At 58.1% G+C, this 16632-nt stretch overlaps 1 protein-coding gene across 3 annotated transcripts in view; it reads right to left on the reverse strand.

The window, feature by feature from the left end:
- Positions 1-3143: 3143 nt before the first annotated feature.
- Positions 3144-16632, reverse strand: part of LOC101030782 (filamin-C) — a 30135-nt gene continuing 16646 nt past the window's right edge. The window contains exons 25-48 of one of the 3 annotated variants that reach the window (XM_039472761.2): positions 15712-15879; positions 15507-15630; positions 14860-15016; positions 14596-14785; positions 14380-14403; positions 14005-14252; positions 13481-13600; positions 13073-13172; positions 12668-12808; positions 12256-12384; positions 11982-12155; positions 10294-10455; positions 10016-10219; positions 8806-8958; positions 8588-8710; positions 8204-8446; positions 7710-7979; positions 7478-7615; positions 7076-7191; positions 5754-5886; positions 5479-5655; positions 5056-5274; positions 4183-4392; positions 3144-4065 (exon numbers count right to left, since the gene is read on the reverse strand). In XM_039472761.2, coding sequence (XP_039328695.1) covers positions 3878-4065; positions 4183-4392; positions 5056-5274; positions 5479-5655; positions 5754-5886; positions 7076-7191; positions 7478-7615; positions 7710-7979; positions 8204-8446; positions 8588-8710; positions 8806-8958; positions 10016-10219; positions 10294-10455; positions 11982-12155; positions 12256-12384; positions 12668-12808; positions 13073-13172; positions 13481-13600; positions 14005-14252; positions 14380-14403; positions 14596-14785; positions 14860-15016; positions 15507-15630; positions 15712-15879 — 3911 coding nt within the window. In that variant the 3' untranslated portion in view covers positions 3144-3877. Of the gene's footprint in view, positions 4066-4182; positions 4393-5055; positions 5275-5478; positions 5656-5753; positions 5887-7075; positions 7192-7477; positions 7616-7709; positions 7980-8203; positions 8447-8587; positions 8711-8805; positions 8959-10015; positions 10220-10293; positions 10456-11981; positions 12156-12255; positions 12385-12667; positions 12809-13072; positions 13173-13480; positions 13601-14004; positions 14253-14379; positions 14404-14595; positions 14786-14859; positions 15017-15506; positions 15880-16632 lie in introns of all 3 variants that reach the window. The other 2 variants (XM_039472760.2, XM_039472759.2) reach the window with 2 other exon arrangements.

Consider the following 16632-nt stretch of genomic DNA (forward strand, 5'->3'; position numbering starts at 1 on the left):
TCTCTACAAAACATTTTAAAAATTAGCCAGGTGGGCTAGCCATGTGGGGTGGCTCATGCCTGTAATCCCAGTACTTTGGGAGGCTGAGGCGGGTGGATCACCTGAGGTCAGGAGTTTGAGACTACCCTGGCCAACATGACAAAACCCCATCTCTATTAAAAATACAAAAAATTAGCCAGGAGTGGTTGCGGGTGCCTCTAATCCCAGCTACTTGGGAGGCTGAGGCAGGAGAATTGCTTGAACACAGGAGGTGGAGGTTGCAGTGAGCCTAGATTGCGACATTGCACTCCAGACTGGGTGACAGAGCAAGAGTCTGTTTAAAAAAAAAAAAAAAAAAAAAAAAAAAAAATTAGCCAGGCATGATGGTGCACACTTGTAATTCTAGCTACTTGAGAGGCTGAGGTAGCGTGAACCCAGGAGTTCAAGTTTACAGTGAACTATGATCAGGGCACTGCACTTAAGCCTGAGCGGCAGAGCAAGATCCTATCTCAAAAAAAAAGGTGGGGGGGGGGGGATCTGCAGCCCAGACGTGGTGGCTCACGTCTATAATCCCACACCTTGGGAGGCTGAGGTGGGCAGATCACCTGAAGTCAGGAGTTTCAGACCAGCCTGGCCAACATGGCGAAACCCCAGCTCCACTAAAAATACCAAAAAAATTAGCCCGGTGAGGTGGTATGCACCTGTAGTCCCAGCTACGTGGGAGGCTGAGACAGGACAATCGCTTGAAACCGGGCAAGGGAGGTTGCAGTAAGCTGAGATGGTGTCACTGCACTCCATCCTGGGTGACAGAGCAAGACTGTCTTTAAAAAAAAAAAAAAAGGATCTGGAAGTTCTCCTGAGGACAGAGTTATTCTGAAGCTGCTGAGGGATTTCAAGCAAGAGAGTGCTATCGCCAAATATGTTTTACAGCTGTCAGTCACTGTGACTGTGCTGTGTGCAGAGATGAAACTGAGGGAGGAGGAACCAAATTGGGAGCCATTGTGAGAGATGATGGCCAGACTCAGGTAGTAATAAGGGAAATGCAGAGAAGTAGGTAGAGCTGAGAGAGCTGAGAGATACTTAGATACCTAGGACAAAACTGGTTTCATAGTGGATGTGTTTGGGGAGTCAGGTAGAGAGACCTGGGTGACTTACAGGTTTCTGGCCTGTGTAGCACATGGATGGGAGTAACATTCCAGGGAAAGTGACCTCTGTGAGATGAGCAGGCTGAAGAGGAAGGGGCCACTCTTTCCTCCTCCCTTATTATTATTATTTTTTTTTGAGATGAAGTTTCAAAACGCCTCCCAGGTTCAAGTGATTCTCCTGCCTCACCCTCCTGAGTAGCTGGGATTACAGGCGTGCACCACCACACTCGGCTAATTTTTTGTATTTGTAGTAGAGATGGGTTTTCTCCATGTTGGTCTGGCTGATCTCAAACCCCCAACCTTAGATGATCTGACCGCCTCAGCCTCCCAAAGTGCTGGGATTACAGGCCTGAGCCACCGCGCCTGGCTCCTCCTCCCTTTTAACAAACCGGTACTCCCAGTGTCTGGCATGGGGTTTGTGAGTTCGGAGTGCTTGAGGCGTGCAGGTGGTCTGGTGCAGCGATTGCATGTGTGATAAGCTTGGGATTTGGGCACATCTGGGTTTCAATCTCTGCCCCACTACTTAGAGGTATGGTTTTGGACTTATCACTGACATTCCCAGGGCCTTGGTTTCTTAAGATGGTAGTAGCCCCACCTCACAGGGCTGTTATGAGTTAGGATTAATGAGGAAGGGCCTGTAAGTGCTAGCACCCAGGGCCACACTGGCTGCCTGGAAGCAGACAGGCTCAAGGTGTGTGAGCATATGAACCACACACAGGTGGAGGCAGCCCAAGCTGAGGGGGCCAGCTGGAAAGTAGCACATCTAGGGGTGAAGGGGAGGGAGAGCAGTGAGGGAGGAGGGGTGTGTGGGAGGGTGTGAAGGAGGGAGGAAGCAGAGAGGCTGTTGAATGAAGAGGTATGGAGGTCAGGGATTAGGAGTTGGGGCCTTGTGGGTTTTTCTGCTAGGCTCACCACCGTGTGCTGAAATGCCCAGGTGGGTCGAGTTGTGGGATCAGTTGAATGAAAGTCTTCGCCCTGCTGCAGCTGCTCAGCTGCTCATGTACTTATTCATTCATACACATTCACTCATTCATTCACACCCAGGGCCAGGGAGCTCAGTCTGGTGGGAGAGCCCTGGATATGTGGCCACAGTTCAGGGTCGTAAATGCAGCTAGAGATGTGTCCCAGGGCGGTTTGGGAGCTGGGGGCACTGATCCAGGAGGGGCAGGGAGGGGTCCAGGAAAACTTCCTGTTGGCCAGGAAGATGAAGAGGGTGGGGAGGCAAGGGTGTTTCTGGGCAGGGGCCCAAATTACAGCATAGGTGCCCAGTTAACTAGAGGTTGTGAAGGCGGGTTGGAGGTGGAGGGCACAATGGGGAATGGGCTTGCTGCCCAGCTCATACAGATGGAGAGGCTGCTGTCTGAACCTGGAGACCTTGTCAGGAAGAGACTTTACTCTGGAGCAGGAGGGAGCCACAGAGGGCCCTAAACCAGAGACAGGCAAACTCTCTTTAAAGTGACCACCCCGCTCAAGCTGCAGCAGGGAGGGGAGGTTGGAGGGAGCTGGCCAGGGCAGGAGTTCAGGAGGGAGGCCCTGTGCGAGCTCAGTGCTGGAGCGGGTCACGGAATAGCCCAAGTTGATTCAGGAACCAGAATAGCCCAAGTTGATTCAGGAACCAGCTGGAGGGAAGGTGCCGGGGTCTGCCGTGGTTCTGCCTGCCTACTGGTTGAGGAATGTTCCTGTTTGAGTCAGAGCTCAGTTTTAAGGTCTTAATTTGAAAAACATCCTCGAGGTCAGGCTGAACTGAAACTGGCCTTCCAGGGGCCCTGGGGCAGTACTGTAGAACAGTGTCCACACCCTGTACTGTCCACAAACCCTCCCGCTGGGACCCCTTCCCACGAGCCCCCGCTTCTGCTTCTTTCAAGCGATCTGCCAACATCCCAGACCTCACTTCTGCCCCAGGACCGTCCCCTCGATTGGGGTCAGTCTTCCAGGGAACAGCCAGGTCGCCTCTGCCTCCCCAGGGTTGGGTTTTTCGTGTGGCTGGCCAGAGGGCAGCCCGCAAAGAACAGCCAAGTGTCTGCGACAGCCGCACTTTATTTGGAGTTTTCCACCTAAGCGGCTCCCAGCTGAGCCGCATGACATGTGCAAAAGTTCCCCTACAAAGCTGGGCCTCGCAGTGTGTAAAAAAGGCCCCCCATGGGGCAGAGACGTGCAACCGTTTTAAAAAAAGAGACAGCGAGAGAGAAATCAGGCCCCCAGGAAGCCTGGCCTGGGCGGAGTGCACACCACTCAGCCAGTCCCCGTGCCAAGCCACTGCGGTGCTTCAGGGTCTTTCTTCTCTGATTGTATTTTCCTTTCCAAGTCCTTAAAACTCTGGGGTTGTAGCCACCAGAGGGATCAGACCAAGTCCTCAGAGGCAGGAGGGTGATTGGCCAGCAGTGCAGTTTGAGGGTGACCTCTCACACACAGACACCCCCAACACAATGCTCCCCGACTGCTCAGCCCTGCCAGAAAACTCAGGGCTTCAGCCCACTTGTGCCCCAGCCTCTGTCTCTGAGCCTGGCCCCAGTCTGCCCTCATGTCACATTCCCGGGGAGGGACACCGTCCTGAAACAGACAAGGCCCTCCAACCCCCGGGGCACGGTGTGGGGGGAGGCTGTGCCTTCACCCCCAAGGCAGGTGTTTGTAGTGTCTGATTCCATGCGTGTGTCTGGGTGTGGCGTGTGTGTGTGTGTGTGTGTGTGTGTGTGTGTGTGTGTGGTGTGTTTGGCTGGAGGTTGGGGCCAAAGCTGGGGAGGCACTTCTGGGATTCAAGGGACCTTGACTTTGAAGGGGCTTCCAGGGACACTTTCTTCGCCCCACTTGACAATGAGGATATAGTCCCCTTTCTCCTTGACGGTGTAGGTGACGTTGTACACCCGGTTCCCCATGTGCTTCACGTACACCTCCTCACAGGGGGTCTTGGGCCCGTGCACACCCACCATCATCATGTTGGTGCCTGGAGAGGGAGGCAGAGGGCCGGGCTCACACCAGGGAGCCCCCGACGGGGACCCACACCCTGCTCCCAGACGGCTTCTTGCTCCCACCCCAGAAGACGCCCTCCCCCTCCACCTGCCTGCTTTGCTGCAGTCCACGGTGAAGGAGTTCTTCTGGCCCACGAAAGCCTGGGACAGCCCCGGCCCCCGAGTCACCACCTTGCTGGCGTCCGAGGAGAACTTGGGGGTGGAGCTGTAGCTGGAGCCCCGGCTTGACGAAGACTTGGTCACAGTCTCCACCAGAACTGTGGACGTCTCGTGAAGGCTGTGGCCTCCGGACAGCCTCGGACCTGCGGGGCGGGTGGAGGGGCACAAACCTGCTCAGAAGGGCTTCCTGGTGTTCCCCAGGCAGGGGACCCTCAGCCAGTGCTGCTACCCGGTAGGACTCACTGCCTGCATCCGGGGCTCCCCCAGATTCCTCCAAGGGCCACTCTAGGAGCCCAGCCCCATTCCCTGCCAGGGCTGGAGCTGCCTGTTCCAATTCATGCTTCACCCTAGGGCTGGGGCCTGGGAGGGCTGCGTCCCTCATCCCGGCAGGCTTCGTCAGGAGCTCAGGCCAAGTCACAGGGTATGAGTCCCTTTGCAAAGGAACACCCACCCAACCCATCCTATAGACAGCCCCGGGAAGGGGAGCTTGCTCAGTACTGACTGTGTCTTCTTGGAGCCGAGGAATTTGGGAAGCCAGGAGGGAAGAAAGGGACTCGAGAGCCTCAGGAGCCAGTGAAGGCCAGAGATGAAGGAGGGAGGGCCGAGATGGGAGGAAGAATGGGATATGTACAGGGTCACGCGAGGCTCCACAGAGTGTGTGCTGTGTGGAGCCAGGCCCACCTCTATCCCTGGTAACTGACTGTGATGTCCAGGGCAGACTGTGGCCTGGATGTGTGTGGCCACCAGAGCCCTCCAGGCTGGGCTGGGCTGCAGGCTGGGTGGGCCTCCCCTGAGCCAGCACTCACCTGTGACCTTGGCCTTGAAGGGGCTGCCCACAATGTGCTGGGGGCCACCGTACTTGATGGCAATGAGGTAGTTGCCAGGGGCCATGGGAGTGTAAGTGACCACATGGCCCTCAGGACACTCCCGACAGTCCAGCTGCACCTTGGAGGGGCCATCAATGGTGACGGACAAGGCCCCGGAGCCAGCGTTCAGGGTGTTCACGATGAACTCTGATGACACACCTGGGGGCCAGAGGTAGCAAGGCTGAGGACAGGAAAGGCTTGTAGCCCAAGAGAGGCTGGGCCCCAGCTCCCTGGGCAGTCTCTGTGGGGACTCCTGGCTCAGGGAGCAGGGGCCCTCCCTCTGGAGCAAAGCAGCACCAGACTAGTGGTCAAGCTAGGTGGTGGTGCCAGAAGTCACCCTGTTTCCCAGCTCCTGGCACTCACCAGTAGTGCCTCCCTCGAGCCCAGGACCATAGGCTGACACCAAGCCAGGGTCCCCAGCCTGGCTCTGCTCCCCAACGCGGATCTTGAAGGGACTTCCAGGGATGTGGGCACCGTTGAACTTGACATCGATGGAGTGCACACCATTCTCATGGGGGATGAAGCGGATGGTGTGTTTGTCTGTGGATAGAGAGTTAGTGGCTTAGCTTCCATCCTTCCCTTCCCCTTCCCAGAAGGCCCCAGCTGTCAGGGAGTGGGCAGGGGCAGGGGCAGCTCACCACTGTCCAGCTCAGAGACATAGCACTCCTCCACAGCCCCCGAGGGTGTGTGCACCCGGGCATCAATCACACCTCGGGCGCCGTTCAGCTGCACTGCAAAGGATGCTGGCTGGTTCACCTTGAGCCCCGTCTCCTGCAAAGGCCATGGAGGATGCTCAGACTCCTGGGAGGCCGAGGCTGGAGCAGTCTTTTCTGCAGCCCCACACCATGCTCACTATACGCTCAGCCCAGAGGCTGCCACCACCCCACATCCAACCTGGCCCCTTCCTGCCAGTCCAGCCTGGGAGCAGGAGGAACCAAGGTCTGGTATGCAACCCTATGCATGCACCTGCTATCCTAGCTGTGCTTGGTGTGTGGGAGATGAGAGATGATGTGCCCTGTCCTTGCTGAGGAAAGAAGGGCCCCACTCTGTGTGAAGCAGCCTGAGGGCAGAGGGCCAGTGCCTGATTGTGTGGGCTTGGGGTGCTGGAGAGCTCTGATGTAGGAAGCTGAGTTTGGCTGGACTGGCCTGGGAGAGCTTCCCGGAGGAAGTGGACCAAGAGGGAGGACCAGAAGCCGCCTAGAAGGGCTCTGGAGGAGGGAACTGGAGCCTGCATTGGGGAGCCGGGTTCAGGAGTGGGAGGAGATGCACAAGGGCTCTGGACTGGCTAATGTGACCACCTGAGGGGCGGCTGGGAGCGGGCAGGAGGAGCTGGGGTGAGGCCTGTTCTGTAACCCCTATGCAGAAGCTCCTTTACAGTGTGTCCCCTGGACACCTGGCCCCTGGTTGCATGTGTCAGTGTGACTTGCTGAGAGCCTCCCTTGCACATGTCCCCTAGGACAGAATGAAAGGAAGACACTACCTCTGTAGAAGTCAGCAGCAAGAGAAAGCAACCCAGGCCCCCAGGGGCCTGGAGAGGACGAAGCCCAGGCTTTGCAGGCCGTAGGCGTTGATTTAGAGGAGCCTCTCACACCCTCTCTGCAAACTGGTTTACTCTTAGTTTATATAAATTTTATAATCTCATTCTCATAAATATTAGCATCTAGCATTCTTAGAACAGAAAAAAGTGGAACACTGTAAAAAGAAATGGCAGGTGGCAATAGGACAGACAGACACACCTTGAGAAAGGCAGAACGAGGCCTTGCGTGCCCCAGTGCAGGGGTGAGCCCACAGGGACGGAGCCCACCATCCCCAAGGGTCCTGCCTTGTGCCTTCCGAGAAGGGACTTCTAACTGGCCTTTCCAAAGTCACTGGAAAACCCTGGCCACATGGACCTGCTGTCCTCAACTCCTGCCCATCTCTCAGGTAGCAGAAGCTCTCCACCCCCATCCTGGGCACAAACCTGGAGGCTGGTGACAGTGAGACGGCGAGCGTCATCTGAGAGGGAGGCTACGGGCACCACAAAGGGGCTGTCTGGGATGTGCTCATCATTGAACTTGATGGAGACCTCATAGTCACCTGGGGAAAGAAACCAGTCAGCACAGGCCCCAGGATAGGGGTTGGTGGGGCAGGAGCCTCCCCACCCCAGCCTTATCCCAGGACAGGCTCCGTGGCCAGCGCTCAGCCCTGGAGACAGACACACATTTCTGAGGGTGTGGGGTGGAGGGATACAGGGCAGAGGAAGAGCAGGAACCCCGAGCAGGGGAGTTCTGTGGCCCCAGGCATCTTCTGCCTGGCCAGTGAGCAGAAACCCAGTCTGGAAGGTCAGGCAGGCCCAGCCCCCACTGCCAACGTGGATGCCTACCTGGTTCCTGGACGACATAGGAGACGCCGCAGGAGCCATCTTTGCGATCCTCAAATGCAATCTCTGCCTTGCTAGGACCCTCCACGGCAATGGACAGGCCCCCAGCACCGGCCTCCCGGGTCCAGATGCTGAACTCGGCTGAGGACAGGGAAGGTAGGGAACTCTTCAGCACCATCGCCCCTCACACTGGCTGCTCTGACTTTGTCCCCACTCCTGGCCACCTGCCCCTTACCTGGCACTCCGGCCACGCCTCGCTCCAGCCCTGTGCCTCCAGCCCGCACCTTGTGAGCACCACCTTCACCCAGCGGCCCCACAGTGAATTGAAAGGGGCTGCCAGGCACGTGCTGGCCACGGTACTTGACAGCGACTGTGTGGGGCCCCATCTCCTGGGGCACAAAGCGCACGCTGTAGGCGCTGTCCTCGCCCTCGACGATCTCTGCGGCTTCCATCTTGCCTGATGGGCTGGTCACCTGTGCAGTCATGTCCTGAGAGCTGGCCTCACCTGCAGGGTTTGGGGGATGTCAGGGCGATACTGGGATTCTTTAGAGCCCTGGCCCTTCCCTACCCCATCAGTTAAACCTCCTCCTCTGCTCAGACCAGCCCTGGTCTTCGGGGCCACTCTGCCAGCGTCAGGCCTGGCCGGCAGCACCCTCCCGTCCCGCCGTGAGGATCCCGCCGTGAGGATCCCGCCGTGATGATCCCGCCAGTCCAGCACGCAGTGCTCACCCTCCTGCTGCCGGGTGATGCTGCCGAAGGAACCTAGGCGCTCCCGGCCCAGGAAATCCCCAAACACAGCGGGGAAGGGGTCCCCGCCGACCTGGGTGGACTCCTCCACCCGCACCTCCCGCTTCGTCTCCCCGCCCCGCGTCTTGCTGATCTCTGTGCGCTCCGTGCGGGTATAGGTGTGGCTGCTGCGCGTGAAGGTGCGCGTCAGGCGCTCCTGGGCAGACACCATCTGGAACCAGTTCCCTGTGTGGGCAAAGGACCAAGGTTAGGGAGGGAATCGAGGGGTGAGGAAGCAGGGTGGAGAGTGGAGACCCAACAGGTTGGCTCTGGCCCGGGCCAGCCCTCTCCCACCACCCGCCCACCCAGGCTCCTCCAGGCTTCTACCTGGGATCTTGAGGTTGAGGTCACAGGTGCTGCCAATGGTGGCGATGGAAGGCGCCTGTCTACGCCGGGTGATGCTCTCCTTCATGCGGCCCTCGCCGGTCACCTTCACAGTGAAGGGGCTTCCTGCAGCGGGGAGACAGAGGGTGGGTTAGGAACCTCAGACCCCAGCCTCCTGGCTTCCCTGTCTCTTGACATCCGACTGCTGCCCAGAGCCTTACCAGGCACGTGCTTGTCAGCAAACTTGATGTTGATGATGTAGGTGCCGGGCTCGGTGGGGCAGTAGGTGACTTTGCATGTCCCGTCCTCCATGTCCTCACAGTTGATGTCCACCTTGCTGGGGCCTTCAATACTCAGCCCCAAGCCGCCATAACCTGGGGGAAAGCCAGGAACATGTCCACTCAGTCCTAGGCTGGCCCAGCCACAATGCTCTCCCCAGAATGGAGGCTCCACCCAGAATGGTCCCTTGATGTGTATAGTGACCACTAACAAAAATGGCTCAGTGGGAGGAGATGGGGGCACTGTGGGACAGGCAGTCTGGAAAATTCCCTAAGGTAATCCTCTTGAGTTCCAGTGAGCAAGGAAGAGACAGAAACTCAGGACAGCTGAGGTTTCTCTTAAACGTGAGAAAAGTTGGTCAGGCACCATGGCTCATGCCTGTAATCCGAGCACTTAGGGATGCCAAGGTGGGCGGATCATGAGGTCAGGAGTTCGAGACCAATCTGGCCAATATGGTGAAACCCTGTCTCTACTAAAAATACGAAAATTATGGAGCCGGGCGCGGTGGCTCAAGCCTGTAATCCCAGCACTTTGGGAGGCTGAGGCGGGTGGATCACGAGGTCGAGAGATCGAGACCATCCTGGTCAACATGGTGAAACCCCGTCTCTACTAAAAAAAATACAAAAAATTAGCTGGGCATGGTGGCGCGTGCCTGTAATCCCAGCTACTCAGGAGGCTGAGGCAGGAGAATTGCCTGAACCCAGGAGGCGGAGGTTGCGGTGAGCCGAGATCGCGCCATTGCACTCCAGCCTGGGTAATGAGAGCGAAACTCCGTCTCAAAAAAAAAAAAAAAAAAAGCGAAAATTAGCCGGGCATGGTGGCATGCGCCTGTAGTCCCAGCTACTTGGGAGGCTGAGGCTGAAGAATCGCTTGAACCTGGGAGGCGCAGGCTGCAGTGAGCTGAGATGGCGCCACTGCACTCCAGCTTAAGCGATAGAGTGAAAGTCTATCTCAAAAAAAAAAAAAAAAAAGTGAGAGAACTAATCTGGAGCCATTCACTTTCCCCCAATAGGCCCCAGAATTTGAATCTCGACACAGACTGGCCAGGAAGTTCTGGGGAGGAGGGTGTGGCCAAGGGGGTACTGGGCAGGACAGAAGAACAAGTGCCTTCGAGGCACCCGCTGGAATGGAGGTCTCGGGGGCAGGAGGTACCTGCATTGCGAGTGTCCACGATGAACTCTGCCACCTGGAACGTGTGGCCCTCGGAAAGTCCCTTGCCCCAGACCCGCACCTTGCTGGCGTCCCCGATCTCAGACGGCCCCACCAGGATCTTGAAGGGGCTGTTGGTGACGTGCTTGCCACTCTTGCGCACGCTCACCACGTGCTCTCCGACCTCCTTGGGGGTGAAGGAGATCCCTGTGGAAAGCAGGTGTCAGGCAGAGCATCCTGTGGGCCCCCACCCCTGATATCCCGCAAGGCCCCTTGCTCACCAATGTGCCGGTTGGGCAGGCGCTTCAGCAGGCAGGGCTCCTCGTTGCCGGAGGGGGCACGGATGCTGGCAGTCAGCTGGCTCAGATCACTCTCAGTGATCTTCAGTGACACGTCCGTGGAGGTGCCCACATTCAGCTGTGAGGTCCTCATGGAGTCATCGCCTGGTGGGGAGTTGGGGCCTCAGACTGATGTGACTCCAGGCAGGCCCTGCCCTCACAGGGCTCAGGAACCCTCCTGGGCAGGCACTGCTGGACTCAACAGGCATGGGGACCACTCCCAGGCACATGGAGGCCAAGGCCTGGAATACGCAGTCCACACTCACGTGTGAGCTGCCAGAGGCTAAGCGGGGCCTATACCCCAGTTCAACTGTGGCTGCCTCAGTCCTTTGTGGGCTAACTCCCTAAAGGAAGCCTCCTGCATTTTAACCCTGAGTCACATGGTGTTTGTGATAACAAAACACTCGACAGGACCACACAGACCCCTTCCTTGCTGTGTGGCTGTAATCACGTTGCTTGGCCTCTCTGGAATGGGGCTCCTCATCTATCAAAAGGATTATCAGGCCTGGCGTGGTGGCTCACACTTGTAATCCTAGCACTCTGAGAAGCCGAGGCGGGCGGATCACGAGGTCAGGAGTTTGAGACCAGCCTGACCAACATGATGAAATCCCATCTCTACTAAAAATACAAAAATTAGCCGGGCGTGGTGGCGCAAGCCTGTAATCCCAGCACTTTGGGAGGCCGAGGCGGGTGGATCACAAGGTCGAGAGATCGAGACCAACCTGGTCAACATGGTAAAGCCCCATCTCTACTAAAAATACAAAAAATTAGCTGGGCATGGTGGCGCATGCCTGTAATCCCAGCTACTCAGGAGGCTGAAGCAGGAGAATTGCCTGAACCCAGGAGGCGGAGGTTGCGGTGAGCCGAGATCGTGCCATTGCACTCCAGCCTGGGTAACGAGAGCAAAACTCCGTCTAAAAAAAAAAAAAAAAAAAATACAAAAATTAGCTGGGCGTGGTGGCGAGCACATATACTCAGGAGGCTGAGGCAGGAGAATTGCTTGAATCTGGGAGGCAGAGGTTGCACTGAGCCAAGATCGAGACACTGCACTCCAGCCTGGGTGAAAAGAGCGAGACTAAAAGGATTATCCATGCCCTAACTTCTCAAGAGTGACTTCAAAGACTAAATGAGGCAATGTGTTTTCAGGCATAATGAGTGGCTGACTGCTTCTTAGCTGCCGTGGAGAATATGGTGTTTCTACATTTGTCAAAATATGACCCCTCACACCTCGAAGGGTCTCTGCCTTAATGTCACAGGTAACTTGAAGGGGCTGGGCTTGCACATCCCATCCATGCACTGTATGCAGGGTGTGTGCGCACTGTATTCGGGGTGTGCGCACTGTATACGGGGTGTGTGTGCACTGTATACGGGGTGTGTGTGCACTGTATAGGGGTGTGTGTGCACTGTATTCGGGGTGTGCGCACTGTATACGGGGTGTGTGCACTGTATACGGGGTGTGTGCACACTGTATTTGGTGTGTGCACACTGTATATGGGGTGTGTGCGCACTGTATTCGGGGTGTGTGCCCTGTATGCGGGTTGTGTGCACTGTATGTGGGGCGTGTGCACTGTATGCGGGGCATGCGGGCATGCGTGTCTCGTGGGCTGCACGTGCCCATTCATCCTCCTCACCCGTGATCTTAGCTGTGAAGGGGCTCCCCGGAATGTGCTTGTCATCGAAGCGCACAATGATGCTGTAGTCCCCAGGTGCGGTCGGCAGGTAGGACACGGTGCAGGTGCCATCCTTGTTGTCCTTACAGGTGATCTCTGCCTTGGATGGGCCCTCCACGGCCAGCGACAGACCCCCTGTAGGTGGAGGTGGGGCCGAGATCAGAGTTCCTGCCCTCGCCCCTGCCCCTGCCCCTGGTGAGTCTCCACCCCAGCCCCCAACCTGCCGCTCCCTCACCTTCTCCAGCATCTTTGGTGACAATGGTGAAGGTGGCTGGCTTGTTGACCATGCCATGGCTCAGGCCTGGCCCATAGGCACTGACATGGCGGCTGTTGATGGCATCCACATAGAACTGCAAGGGGCTCCCTGGGGGTAAAGAGAAAAAGGGGGCCGGGTCAGTATCAGGGATCATCTGAGCCCACTTCGGCCCCAGCACCTTCCAGCAGCCTCCCTGTCAACCCCCTCCGTCTCTGCTGTAGGGACCCAGCTGGTGGAGGTCTGACTCCCACCAGGGTATGAGCCTCCCTGGGGCTTCGCCTGGTGTCTGCACACAGCGGGTGCTCACTAAATATCTGTTGAAAGAAGGAAGGCAGGACTGAAGTTGCCGCCAGCTCCTCTCACCCAAGCCCCAGCCCAGCCCCCAACTCACCGGGGATGTGGTTGCCGTCGTACTTGATCCCCATCTGGTGCAGGCCTTTCTCGGTGGGCGCGTACCTCACTGTGATGGTGCCGTCCTTGTTGTCAGTAATGTTGGGCCGTGCCGTCTTCCCAGAGGGCATCCGCACCTCCCCTGCAGGGAGATGCAGTTACATGGGGACCCTGGTTTCCCCCACTGCTGTCCCAGGCCTGCTCCTGAGTGCTTCTGCTGCCACCTGGAAGGCCAGGCAGCCTGTGGCAGCGGCCTGAGCCCTGAACTGGGGGACAGATAGTTTGCACCCGAGTTCTGGCTCTGCTCAACCTGCTGTGTGGCCCTGGGTAGAGCTCACTTCCTCTCTCTGGGCCTCGGTTTTCATCTCTAAGACACGGGGCATGCTTGGGGGCCGCAGGGCAGTACCTGTGAGCTCGCCTTTCTGCACCGTGAAGGGGATGACCAGGTTGAAGGGCCTCAGCATGGACTCCATTGGCTCTGCGGGCACCACTGGCTCCTCTGTGGCCTGCGGCAGGTAACAGGGAACAGTCAGTGACTGGGGAAGGCCCGGGAGCTTGGCCGGTGCCATGACTGAAGTTGGAGAGTGAGGAAAGAACAAGGTAGTTAATGGTGAAACCAGCGTGGCAAGAGAGGTGCGTCAGCTGCAGGAGAAGGAGTGCTGTGCCCAAGCGGGCTCCATCTGCCCAGCCTGAGTCCTGCCTGTTCATCAAGAGGCCCCCAGACCGCGCTTCAGCCCTGGCTACAGATTAGAGACAAGAAATGAAGGAAGGGGAGGAGGAGAAGGAGGACATTGCCCAGCGGAAGGCGCAGTACCCAATGTGTGGGGCGGGTGCCAGGCCTGGGAGAAGCGTAGGGCTGGTGGGGAGGAACGTAGGGCTGGCGCAGCTGCGGCACTTCAGAGGGCTCCTCCTCATGCGGCAGGGGGTCACACGCCTAAGGAGGCAAGGCAAGGGGGCACAGGGTGTGGCAGGCTCGCAGGCCCAGGGGCTGACTCAGAGAATGGCCCAGGAATCTGAAATGCTGAGTGATGTCTCGGGTGCTCGCCTCTTGGAGGGCCTCATCCTCCTTCGGGGCAGCCTCTGGGGAGCTGGAGGTGGGGATGGTGGAGCACGCAGCAGGTTCTGGCAGAAGGCAGGGCCCTGTTCTCCTCCCACTTCGGGGGGCTGTGGGGAAAGCTAAGGCTCCATCCTGGAGCCCTCTGGCCCCAGGAGCCCTCAAAGAAGTGGGATTCCTTGGGGACAGTTATCTGGGATCCCTGCTGCTGCTAAAAGGGCCAGCCCCCCAGCCCCTCCACCGACCCCGGCCAGCTAGTCTTTTGCAGTGGCTTTGGAGCTTACCAGCACGTGGAAGGGACTGTTGGGGATGTGCTCGCCCCCGAAGCGGATGGTGATGACGTACTTGCCCGGCTCGGGCGCTGTGTAGTAGATGTCAAAGGTACCGTCATGGTTCTCAACCACATCCACGTCGAGCTCTGCCCCATCGGGTGTGGACACCGTGCATGTCACCTTCCCCTCGCCGGCTGCCTTGGCATCCACTGTGATCACCGTCTCCTGCCCAATCTGGATTCGGGGGCCCAGGCAGGCACCTGCCATGTGGGAGATCCTGCTCAGGGGGCTGGAGGTCTGGAGGCAGCCCTCTCTGTTCCTGGCTGCCTACCCCCCACTACCAACCACCCTGGCCCACAGCAAGAAGAGGAGAGAAAGGGCACTCACCCAGGCCATGGCCTCCAATGGACACTGGAAAGAGAGAAGAGCATGAGGCCAGGCTGTGCTCAGTGTGGGCTGGGGCACTGTGTCGGGGAGGGCAGGGCCAGGGCTGGGACGTGTGTGTCCTCTCACCAGCAGACCCCTGGGGACCAGGCCAGGGCTCTGGAGGGGCTTTGAGGGGCTGGGTGGTGAGCAGGGCACGGGGAGTGGGTGGGCACTTACCTGTGACGAGGCACTTGCTGGCGTCCCCAGTGGGCAGAGCATGGATGCGGAAGGGCGAGTAGGGGATCTCGTCGCCGCCATATTTGATGGTGATGGTGTACCGGCCACTCATGTCTGGCAGGTAGGACACGGTGTATGTGCCATCCCCATTGTCCCGGATGTTGGCCTTCTTGGGCTTACCCTCAGGGTCCTGAGGGAGAAGCAGAGGTCAAGGCCCGCCTGTGCCTGGAGCATGACCTGGGGGTGGGCTGTGCAGGGACTCACCAGGATCTGGACGGTGAGCAACCCCTCGCCCGCATCCCGTGCGTCGATGGTGAACTCCACCGGCAGGCTGGCAGGGATGCCAGAGGCGTTGAGGCCGGGGCCACTGGCCCGCACCTTGCTGGCATCGTGAGCTGGAAGGACTTTGATCTTGAAGGGGCTTGAGGAACAGAAGGGATAGACAGTTGACAGGGGCTATGGACAGGGTAGGGGGTGATTTCATCTTGAGCCAGAGTCCTCCCCATAGACATGGGCAGGAGGGAGGACTGTGGACCAGGGAGGAGGGACCAGTTCCCAGAAGCTGATTACATTCTGAGTCTGGGGGCAGGACCCCTCTGGGACTCCTGTGACAGAGACAGGGCACTTCTTCTCCACTCCCCAGGAAGGTGCTGTGGGAGGACCGGCGGGGGAGGCCCTGGCCCAGGCCTCCTGCACCTTTCCTAAGGCGCTCGTTTGGCTGTAAAAGCTCCTGGGGCAAGATAGCCTCAGGGCAGAGCCCTGGGGAAGAGCTGGATGGGGCAGGGAGACTGGATGAGGCTGGCAGCAGGAGGGGCTCTCCCAGGGACCCCCAGCAGTGACCCTGCAGTGCCGCCCCAGCAGGAGCACCTCAAAGCTCAGCTGCAGCACCGGAGCCCAGTGCTGGTCCTCACCTGCGTGGCACCTCCTGGTCAGCATATTTGACGGCTACCGTGTAGGGCCCGTCTGTGGCTGGAGTGTAGTGGACAGTGTGGGTGCCATCTCCATTGTCCCGCACCTCCACTGGCTCGGCCACACCTGGACAAGGGCGCAGGGTCAGCAGAGCCTCCGGGCACCCCCCCCGCCACCTCCCTCCTCCCTGCCCCGGCCATTCTATACCTGTGGGACCCAGCACAGCCACCTGCAGGGGTGCCCGGCCAGCCTGACTGCAGTCCACGGTGAAGGTCTGCGGAACCCGAGCCCTGACACCGGCCCCCAGCCCTGGGCCTGAGCACTTCACTTTCCCGGGGTCCACCACATCCTTCACTGGCACCCGGAACGGGCTCCCTGTGAGGAGAAGGACATCAGCTCCTGCTCACCACCTGGGAGGGTCCCCCTGATGCTGAAGGGCCATGGAGGAGGAGGCCTTCCTGCCTTTGAAATGCCCACAGGGAAGTCAGACCAACATGGAAACACACCTAGGCACTAGCTAAGAAAACGCACGCAAGAATAAACGAACTTGGCTGCAGACTGAGGCCGGGCAAACCTCACTCATGTGGGTCCCAGGCCTGGAAGATAAGGCCTTCCTAAAAATGTGGAAATAATTTTTTTTTTTTTCTGAGACGGAGTTTTGCTCTCGTTGCCCAGGCTGGAGTGCAATGGCGAGATCTCAGCTCACCACAACCTCCGCCACCGGGTTCAAGCAATTCTCTTGCCTCACCTCACCAGTAGCTGGGATTACAGGTGCCCACCACCACCCTCAGCTAATTCTGTATTTTTAGTAGAGACGGGGTTTCTCCATGTTGGTCAGGCTGGTCTCAAACTCCTGATCTGAGGTGATCTACCCACCTTGGCCTCCCAAAGGGCTGGGATTACAGGCATGAGCCACTGCACCCAGCCATAAAATGTTTTTTTTAAAAAAATGAAATGTATTTCTGACCCTGTGGCTGAAATAATAAAAAGATGGGAAATTAGGTAAGGGAAAAAGTTTCCAATTTCAGCTGTCCCAAGTCATGCAATATGTGAAGACATGACCTGTAGCTGAGCCCGCAGAAGGCAGGGGAGTTCTCTGCAGACGATACGAGCAAGAAGGCCCAAGGC

Source organism: Saimiri boliviensis, chromosome 10, assembly GCF_048565385.1.
Source record: "Saimiri boliviensis isolate mSaiBol1 chromosome 10, mSaiBol1.pri, whole genome shotgun sequence".
NCBI lineage: Eukaryota > Metazoa > Chordata > Mammalia > Primates > Cebidae > Saimiri > Saimiri boliviensis.